The 9,325-nt window shown below is 42.1% G+C and overlaps 3 protein-coding genes across 4 annotated transcripts; 1 reads left to right on the plus strand and 2 right to left on the minus strand.

The window, feature by feature from the left end:
• LOC112294477 (uncharacterized) lies at window positions 1-2,814 on the plus strand. Its single transcript, XM_024544942.3, has 3 exons — window positions 1-143; window positions 421-793; window positions 931-2,814. Exons 2-3 carry the CDS (start codon window positions 740-742, stop codon window positions 1,615-1,617), a joined length of 741 nt encoding a protein of 246 aa, XP_024400710.1. The 5' UTR covers window positions 1-143; window positions 421-739; the 3' UTR covers window positions 1,618-2,814.
• LOC112294476 (shewanella-like protein phosphatase 2) lies at window positions 2,719-5,125 on the minus strand. The gene is made up of 4 exons (XM_073540224.1): window positions 4,125-5,125; window positions 3,534-3,980; window positions 3,028-3,443; window positions 2,719-2,931 (listed from the first exon to the last, which is right to left on the minus strand). Exons 1-4 carry the CDS (start codon window positions 4,500-4,502, stop codon window positions 2,898-2,900), a joined length of 1,275 nt encoding a protein of 424 aa, XP_073396325.1. The 5' UTR covers window positions 4,503-5,125; the 3' UTR covers window positions 2,719-2,897.
• Window positions 5,126-5,875: 750 nt separating this feature from the next.
• Window positions 5,876-7,560, minus strand: LOC112294478 (60S ribosomal protein L28-1-like). 2 transcript variants are annotated; one of them, NM_001378277.1, is made up of 4 exons: window positions 7,470-7,560; window positions 6,609-6,757; window positions 6,365-6,525; window positions 5,876-6,201 (listed from the first exon to the last, which is right to left on the minus strand). In NM_001378277.1, exons 2-4 carry the CDS (start codon window positions 6,754-6,756, stop codon window positions 6,064-6,066), a joined length of 447 nt encoding a protein of 148 aa, NP_001365206.1. In that variant the 5' UTR covers window position 6,757; window positions 7,470-7,560; the 3' UTR covers window positions 5,876-6,063. The 2 variants fall into 2 exon arrangements, with proteins under 2 accessions (NP_001365206.1, NP_001365207.1); NM_001378278.1 differs by having other exon boundaries at window positions 5,878-6,201; window positions 6,609-6,776; window positions 7,470-7,538.
• Between the last annotated feature and the right edge of the window lie 1,765 nt (window positions 7,561-9,325).

Raw genomic sequence — 9,325 nt, forward strand, 5'->3', positions numbered from 1 at the left:
TTACATGCGACGGACGTACCCTCAGAGCACGTCGGAACATGGACGTGGAGGTTGTTGTGTGCTGCGTTGTCTCCAGCTGAATGGTGTTGGAAATTGGTCGAGTGTGCTGGGTGATTACTTTCGCTGTTACATTTGGGTGCAAGGTAAGGGGAATGGGCTGGTAAGCAGCGTTTGGAGTGAGGTGGATGTTGGACGTGAGAGTGGAGGTTGGGTGTTGCAACTGTCAACCGTGCATTACCCCGTGGGACAGGGCTAGAAACACTGTCTCGAATCATGCCACCCACAAATAGGCAGAATTTCATTCTGGAACCGTTCCGGTTCGAATCGAACTCCGATGCAAACATCATAAGATCGAATTGTCTGCCACCGAGTCATTTCAATCAGCAAGTGATTTACAACTTTCGGTTGGACTTCCTTCAGATACTCCGCGTCGAATGATTACAGGTAGGTAGTTAGACTTGATGCCCAGCGCACGTTGCGTGGAAATAATTGCACCAAGCCGTTCGAGGGAGACAAAACGCATGGCGCGTGCCCGCAGTGACCACGGTGTGAAATTCAGCCATGAGTGAGCACCAGCTTTGCGGACTTACGGACTGTGAGCACGACATCCGCACTCGTGGAAGAGTGCTTTGCATGAGCAGTGCGTAGCGATCGCATTATCTGGCACTACGGCGGAGAAAGGGGAAACCAAGCAAATCGAAAAAGATCGTCGACCACACATCCACGTCCAAGCTCATGAATGCCTAGCGCATGCATACACACACTCGTCGAGCATGCGAGCAGCTCCGAAGACGTAAGTTGTCTGCTCACAAATTTGGAAGTAGTTACAAATTCATAGAAATCGTGTATTAACACAAACATACAGCCAATTCCATCAAAATTGTCTGCCACCAACTCCTTAACCTACGTCACACTCTTGCTTCAACACAGAAACAGCTCCCGCGGCGAGGGACGAATCTAATTCTGGTTCGGCAAAGAGCCTTTATCACGTCGCTGCCGCGGGACACCGCGACGTCCTCCTCGGTGGCGTCCAGCATCTCACACGCCGCCGAATTGGCCATGGGGAACCTCGACTTGGAGGAGCTGCGCGTGTTGCAATCACCACCACAGCGAAGCACAAGACGTCAGGAGCCCAGAAGCCAATCCGGCGGGACCCGGTCAAACAGATCCACACGGGGATTGCGATGGACTGGTGGGGAGCAATTCCCGTGCTTCGATCGCGTAAGGAATGAGTCGGGGAGGGAGCTGGGTGAACTTACGGAGACAGTTGAATTCTTTGGGCACATTTTTGAAGTTCGTCTCTTCGTCGTACACATATCCGTACACGATCCTTTTGGTCACGGGCTTGTCGCTGCCCTGCGCCAGAGGGGCGGTGGAGGTTTTGACGCCCAGTGGTATCTCCTTGCCGCTCAGTCCAGGGGGAGAGTGGGGAGTGTTGGGTGCGTTCTGCCTGCCCGTGATGCCGGGCTCCACTTTGCCCTCCGCCTTCTTCACCAGCGACGCTTTCTTGAACGCAACTACACTCGGTCAACACGGTCATCACATCAGCCTGATCTTACTGGTTTTTTGGTTTTAGTGTTTAATTCGTCGCAGGACGCTCATAGGTTCGCTGGGTAAGAATGTTTAACACACTCAGGATACTTTTAGGATGTTTGCCAGACGCATGGAAATCAGGAACATTAGTGTGAAGTCTTTGTGCCTTTGTGACGAAGGCGGTCGAAGTTTAGATAAGTTTACTTGCATTGTCATATCTGATCTGCGTTCGAGGCTCACCGTTTCTGAATTGCACGTTTGTTAGCGGCTTGAGTTTTGAACCATTTGCCGCCATCGGAGCTGTCACTGGAGTCCCCATATTGATCCGAGCATGGATAGCAGATGCCTTGGTGTCTTAGTCTTAAGCTTGTGAAATTTGAACGGAAGATGCAGTTGCAAACTGTTGTTAGTGCTATAAATCAGAATCACGTCAGTGTAGAAGTTAGTGCTAGCAGCGGAGATTGATCTTTGAATGATAAGCTGCGAATTAGTGGTAATATAGCATGCGCGAGCGTCGCACTAGTCGTGAATGGGCGGATGCGAATGGAAAACGGAACTAAGGTTGCACCAGACAGCCTGACGAAGTGGACTGATGTTGCCGCGTGGCGAGGATGATGTCGCGGCTGTGAGGTTTAGAAGCATGGGAATCACGTTTTCTATCATGAGAAGTTACTAGTGCCATCATCTCCAAAGCGTATGCAGGAGTTCAAATCTAATTGCGGAGAAGCATTTCCACCTTTGAATTTGTGCACACAATCCACATGCAGGGTTGTGGGTCCGAAAACTTTGCTCCACAAGATGAACCATTCTTCTTTTCTCCGCTTCAAAGAATTGATTTCGTTTGAGTGTCGTCATAGTACCCAAACTATTCTTTTGAATAGTTTTGCTGAAAAGGCTGGTAGGCAATCGGTTCACAATAAGGCGATAAATATCCTGGCAAGAGAAGCTATGAAAGTTGGGTGGTAATGTTCATGACGTGAGACATGCATGCGCATAGCGATGAACCGAAATCCTACAGAGAACCCCAGTCTGTTCAACACTTTAATAGATGAAATAGTAACGGTAGTTCTAACGACGAATTTTAGGGGCGATTGAAAATGAAATGCTCGAGTAAAACGCAACTCCTAGCTTTCACAAAGAGTATGGGCACAGTTAAACTTGTAGGAGTTGGTATTCAACAGTAAGTTTCTTGTAACAGGAATGGCGGTGTTTGCACAAAGGCCACCATCTTTATTAAGAACAATGTCAGACGTTGAATAACATGCAGCAGACTTTTCTTCACACGCTGACGGAAAATTGAGGGTTTTCAGTTTCAGCTGCACCACAAAGCTTAAAACTTCTTTTTTCTGATCTTATCCAGCTACTTACAAGGCAGCAGTATCCGTGGCTGCTTCAGACCTGCGACACCACTAGTCTTGTATGATGGGAGAAAAAATGACGTCTACCAGACTAAGCGTATACCTAATTAATTAGGTGAATGTTGATCAAGCGTACCTCTTGGGTGCTTCTGCTAGCAATGATGCAAGCCCCTGCTTCTCCTCCACAATATCTTTTTTGTCACCAGACTCAATCACAGTGGGAGGTAATCGTGAGCTGAGAATACGCAGCTCGCTATCTCCACGTATCTCAAGCACTTGAGGCATCCCATCGCTGCAGCCTTTCGATAAACCAACGTCCACACGGATCACCTTGTTGTCACATGCACCATTAAGACCTATCGGTTGTTGAATCGTGTGCCCGACCACCATCCTCTTGGCTCCATCTATTGACCCTAAGCATCTTTTTAGAAGATCGCAATCACATTCGCTTTCCTTCACGTCAGAATATTTTCGTAGCCAAACGAGTGCATTGCCACCGTGCAAGTAGCGAGGACCCCTCCACCCCTTGGTGCCCAGCATCCACTCGCTCACCTGCACCACATATACCGTAGTGAGAAGCTATGAATAGATTGCGAAGTGCTTCTGTCTAAACCCTCATGAAAATTAGTCACAAGAGCTGACCTCTTGGTTGATGCGTTCGAGTCCATGTTCAACGTGGACAGGCAGTAGCCCGCCGTGGACAAAGACCGAGCTCCCAACAACTAACACTGTCGGATGTTTTGCTAGGAACCGTGAAGCAAGGGGACCACCAGGTCTCAATGCCGCAATCCGAGCTCGCAAACCAGCTGAATAAGAGTCTGAAATGTCACGATATATATCTGCTTCTTTTCCGAGACCTGCGCACTTCTCCTTCAAGACGTTGCCTAAATTGAACCAGTGCGCCCAGCGTTGAAACTCGTCTAGCCCAAGAGGAGTGGCGTAGCGAAAATCGCCCTCTATGTTCATGATTTCGTGGTTTCCGTTCATAATGTGAACATTCCCTCCTACTTTTTGCGCCTCTCCTCGCAGCTTTTCCAGCAGATAAATAACTTTGATCTCTTCACCACCTCTGTCCAACAAGTCTCCCACCTACAGAAATAAGAAAATGATATGAAGGACACAGCTTTCTTGTAAACCTAATCGATTGGCTCTAGAAAAAATATGGTACAGCCTTGAAATTCACACATTGATAAGCAGTGCGAAGTCAAATTACACTGAAGATCCAACACCTACCTGGACAACAACAGTCTCACCACCGATCCAGTGGTCATTCTCGTCGATTACTTCAGCAACATGCAAGGCTGCCCGTGCTTTCGCTAAATCCCCGTGGATGTCGCCTACGGCAATCAAGCGCTTGGGGGCCGGCAGCCATGTCTGAAGCCCTTTCTCCTTGAGAACAATCGGAGGAGCTCCATCCAGCTTTGTGAAGGCTGAGCCAACTGCATTCGGATCAACGGAGGGGGCCTCCAGCCTCTTGAGGACCTGCCCTCCAACCACATAGTCTACGAATGTATCTACAAAGGAGGAGAACAGGGAAGGGACTAGTTTGCACAAGGCAGGCTCTTCGTCCACATGCTGCAGGTGGCGTAAAGTTTCTGCCACCGCAGGCATGGCTTGAGATACTTGTGCGCAGGCTGTCGAACTACAAGCTCTTCACCATTACACAACAGACCCACTGCAAATTGGGATGGGGAGATTTAGAGAATCCTACTCTCTAGAAGCAACTATGCTCCTCGAACAAATTCTGCAATTCTAGACACACACGAGTGTCGCTATTACCGAGAAAAGCACGGCTAGAGGAAATATTAGACCTAAATGCTGGAAATACTGTTCGAGGTGCAATAACTGGAACGAAAAGAAGTAAATAAGTGAATTTTAAAATTCAATTTCTCATGAACTCAGAAACCAGGTTTCTTGACTGTTTCGGCCTGTAAAAAAGAGAAAAACTTTTTTAATGGCCTTCTCTGAAACTAAACCCTAACTGCTATGCAAAACATATTTTTGACGAGAGCCCAGCAATCAAAAATTACACCTCCGATAGTCGCGATCCAACAAGAGAATTGACGAGAAGAAATTGCTTGCAACTCTTTCACAGACGGAGTTCCAGACAAATTTCCTCCAGAATGAAAAAGATATGCAGATGAAACTCAATGTTTGCCGAATGCAGTGGACGGAGCTCCATACACACGAAGTCCACTACTCTGCGGACATTATATGAGCCCGCGGCCACAAGGGGCTTAGAGACGATGCGCAGCTGCTAATGAGCCTAAAGGCGAACGGATTTCATCTCAAAGGCGACGGTCGAAACAGAGAAACATGAAGAGAGAGGGCGAGGCATCGCGAGAATTTACCTCAGCACTCACAATCTTGAGTTCAGTGAAGTGAAAGCCGTTAGATCTTCACTGCAACTAATTGAGGATTGCTCCAAAACACAAAAGGGCACATGTTAACACGCAGAATATACGAAGATCAGACGCAACTGAAGTCTGAGAAACATATGAGCAGGACATGTGGTTTACTGTATCTTCAACCGCCTTTCATCCCAAAGGACTGATTCTCAATCGAGGATTGTGACATTCACCTGAACATCGTCTGCATAAAACGATAAGTTCTGTTTGCCACCTAAATTTTGCATTCTTTTGGCCACTTTTTAAATGGTCTTTTTTTTATCAGGGGTATTTTAAGTTATGTGCACCTTAAATCTTTACAGTAGTCGTAATGAAGGAATGAAAAAGTATTGAACTCGTTACGTCTTTTGAACAGGTGTTCGTTCAAATTGTTCTCTGAAGAAAATCTCAAGCTGGCGTAGCGAGTCAAAAGGAACTGAACATATCATTTGGCAACAGCCTTTCACATTGCCCAAAATTCATAGCTTCAAAATAGGCTATGCAAATTCCTGATAGTCAACAAGGCGTGCCAAATTGTGGGGATGAAATGCTTCAGGGATTGAAGCAGGAACACATGAGACACTATGGTGCCGAAAGTTAATCACCAACATTCAATCCATTTCGGTACATTTCACAAGGAAATTAGTCAATCACGAGTCAAAAGCAGATGGTAAAACTAAGGCCTCAATAACAACGCCAACATCGGCTTACGGGGAAGAAACACAATGGCCATTTAACCAGATTTGCCTAATGCAACCCTGGACCCCAAGACAAGCGAGCGCTTCTCACTTCCTTGCTGGGGTTCTGGCCTTCGATTTCTTCTTGCTGACACCAGCCTTAGCCACACGCAAGCTCTTGTGAACTGCAGCCAATCTGGCCAAAGCGGCAGACTTCAAATCGGCCCTGTAATCATTGGTGGCGACCTAGACCCACAAACAATCTCATACATGTCAGTAAACTGCAACGAAACAATTCCATGAAGTAATACTTTTTTTAATCAGCGTAGGAGAAAGACTGTCAAGTGATGATTCACCGTCAGTGAACGAAAAACACTTAACATTAAGTCATCAAATATACGGTTATTACCTGGTTGACTACAGTCTTAGCCATTTTGCGAAAATCCTTCTTCAAGAGGGAGTTGTGAAGCGCCTTAGCGGGCTGATTCCTCTTCTTCGTCTTGGTGGTGGTCAGGGTCACTGAAAGCCCCTCATTGGGAGCAATGGCCACAGTTTTCTTGTTTGCCAACCCTGAAAATCAACCATTTTAGAGATGATCCGAAGAGAAGGTGACGAGCACCACACTATAACGTAAAGAAAAGATAAGAGTGTACCTGAGTACTTGAAGGTGTTCAAGTTGTAAAGGTTGTTGGGCTCTGAGCTGAACTGAACACTGTTGTTATTATTTCCATTTCTCTTCACCAAGAACCTGTTGCTGTCCTTGACCAACAACCAGATCAAGTCATCTGATACAGACGCCATTCTGATGCACAAAACAAACACTTCTCCAGAACGTAAGAACACTCAATCACTACCTCAACCTGAATTTAAAACGACTGTTCGAAGTGACAGAATAAAAAACCACTACAGCAGATTCTTCTTGAAGGATTGACAATAAAACCCTAAAATGATGTATTCTACACATTCACAATATTGAAACGGAGTAGACATTCAACCCATCTCATATTACCCCTCCCAAGCATCCAAGATAACAGATGGATTACATGTAAAAACAAAAGTAAATGACGCATCAGAAAAACTGCAGCCTGACCTAAATGAAGAACTTGAAGAAACAATAATTATTCAGCGGAAAAGTAATGCGAGCGTTGAAATGAAGTGGCAAAAGCACGAATAATCGAACCCTCCAGAAAAAGAATAAGCTTAAATCACCAGATAATACCCCAAAACTAAACGATGCAGGGGACACAAAGGATACAACTCGCAGATGATTTTCAAAACATAAAACTCAGCTACGCTTGAAACGAAGAGAGAGAAGAAAGAAAGAAAAAACCAGAAACTAAACATCTGATGACACAGCTCCGTGGTAAGGACCGGATTGCCTCCGCAAAACCTAGAACCCTAATCACTTTCCACAACACCAAAATCAAGCCAAGGCACCATAAGACGCGATTCTCATGTCATTTTGAAGCGCAGGTTGGGGACGGGGCGACGAAGAGGTAAAAGGGGGGAAGTACCTGAAGGTTCAAGGGAGGCGTGAGTACTGCGGCAAGGCAGCGATGGAGCGCGTGCGTGCAACGCAGCAGGTGCACAATTGCGAAGAGAGAGAGAGCTCTCGAGACAGGCGGCTGCCCTAAGAAACACCTTGTGCCAAATAATGAATGAATGATAAAAGTATTTCATCCTTTTCTAAGAGTTAGGTTCGACATTCATCCTCAACCCTTGTTGGGCTCAAAACACTGTTTCTTTACACCATTTGGTCCTATAATTTCACACTTAAATGTGTTTTTGGAAAACGTTAGGCATGTACTCGATGATTTAGGTGGCGTAATACAATACCAACAACTGTAAGATTTGAAAAACATGAGTAAAACAATTATATTACATTATGAGTACAATTTTAATGCAAAATAATTTGAGATTTTTTTCAGTCACATTCATACATAAAATAATTTAATCAGCATCCAATCTGAGTAATTTTGAATATTTTTAAAAAATATATTGAAAATAAAATTGAATTTTATATATTGAGAATAAAATTCAATTGGTTATATATATATATATATATATATATACATACATTCATTCGTTTTTTTCTCAATCTTGTCAACTTCACTACATCTTTACTTTAAAACTTTACATTGCTTTAACTTTACTTGAACTTTACTGTTTTTTGTTGCATGTAATTGTACACAATTAACTCGAAACAATTAATACAAAAAAATATTAAATAAAAGCACAACGCAAGATGCATAGACTTACCAAAATTAAAAAGAAAGATATGAAGCATGAAAATAATTCAAAGTAGGAAGCTGAAATATATTATTTAATATTAAGAACTTTCATGAATTGATAAAATATACCATAATATTAATTTGAATAAATATTGATGGGCTATCAAAATAACAGAAAACACATCATAAAACTCAGCATAAACAAATATGGATACGAGCTACACGTGTCCATGTTTCATTCACAATTCATTATTCGTTTTTTTTTTCACAATTCAACTGTAGTAAAAATTTATGAATTTTTCAATGATGAAATCCTGGGGTTTATTTCTGTTTGATGAATAAATATTGTTGTTTGAAATTCCAAAACCATCATGATTATTCTAAATAAAATCAAAAAAAGGAGAAAAAAAAACAAAATAAATCGAATAAAACATTTAAAAGAAAATTTTTAACTATATATATATATATATATATATCTTGCTTCCATGGGTATGTTTCTGATAGTAAAATACAACAAAATATTATATTTTCTAATCTGATGTATATATATATATATATATATATATATACATATATATTGCTTCCAAGGGTATGTTTCTGATAATAAAGTACAATAAAATATTATATTTTCTAACCTGATGTAAACACTTGGTAAAAGAACATTCTTTTCCTTTTTGATTTAAGAATCATTTCATTATCTCTTAAAAATAACATTTAAATATGACACAAACTTAGATTTAAATTTATTTGTACAGGCAGGGGAAAAAAAAATCGCAACTTTTGTAATTTTTTTTTTTTTTTTTCCCTAAAACTCATTGTATTTCAAAAAAATTAATTAAATTAAAGGATAATTTTGAAAATTTTAGTGTCATTATTTTTAAAAATTACAATATCAATCAAATTCATTCGATTCTGTCAAATTAATTCTAAATTTTTTCTTACCAAAGTAGCAACATGATAGCTAAGTTTTATTGTAATTAAAAATGTGTGTATATGTATACGTGAAATTAATAGTAATTAAACTTGAAAAACTCTTGAACATGTCAGAATTAACTTAGAAATTCTAAAATCTGACAATTTCATTTGAATGGGTTTTCACACATTAATGTTTCTATGTAAAATGCAAATTGTTATACATT

This window comes from Physcomitrium patens, chromosome 17 (genome assembly GCF_059467195.1).
Source record: "Physcomitrium patens ecotype Gransden chromosome 17, ASM5946719v1, whole genome shotgun sequence".
NCBI classification, from domain to species: Eukaryota; Viridiplantae; Streptophyta; class Bryopsida; order Funariales; family Funariaceae; genus Physcomitrium; species Physcomitrium patens.

Bases quoted from the DNA above. Each gene is read 5' to 3' on its own strand.
- LOC112294477 (XM_024544942.3), top strand. From the start codon at position 740: ATGCCTAGCGCATGCATACACACACTCGTCGAGCATGCGAGCAGCTCC. The intron at 794-930 runs GTAAGTTGTCTG...GCTTCAACACAG, and splicing joins ATGCGAGCAGCTCCGAAGAC to AAACAGCTCCCGCGGCGAGG.
- LOC112294476 (XM_073540224.1), bottom strand. From the start codon at position 4,502: ATGCCTGCGGTGGCAGAAACTTTACGCCACCTGCAGCATGTGGACGAA. The intron at 3,981-4,124 runs GTAGGTGTTGGA...TTATTTCTGTAG, and splicing joins GTGAGACTGTTGTTGTCCAG to GTGGGAGACTTGTTGGACAG. The intron at 3,444-3,533 runs GTCAGCTCTTGT...TATGTGGTGCAG, and splicing joins TCGAACGCATCAACCAAGAG to GTGAGCGAGTGGATGCTGGG.
- LOC112294478 (NM_001378277.1), bottom strand. From the start codon at position 6,756: ATGGCGTCTGTATCAGATGACTTGATCTGGTTGTTGGTCAAGGACAGC. The intron at 6,526-6,608 runs GTACACTCTTAT...GTTGATTTTCAG, and splicing joins GAACACCTTCAAGTACTCAG to GGTTGGCAAACAAGAAAACT. The intron at 6,202-6,364 runs GTAATAACCGTA...TTGTGGGTCTAG, and splicing joins CTAAGACTGTAGTCAACCAG to GTCGCCACCAATGATTACAG.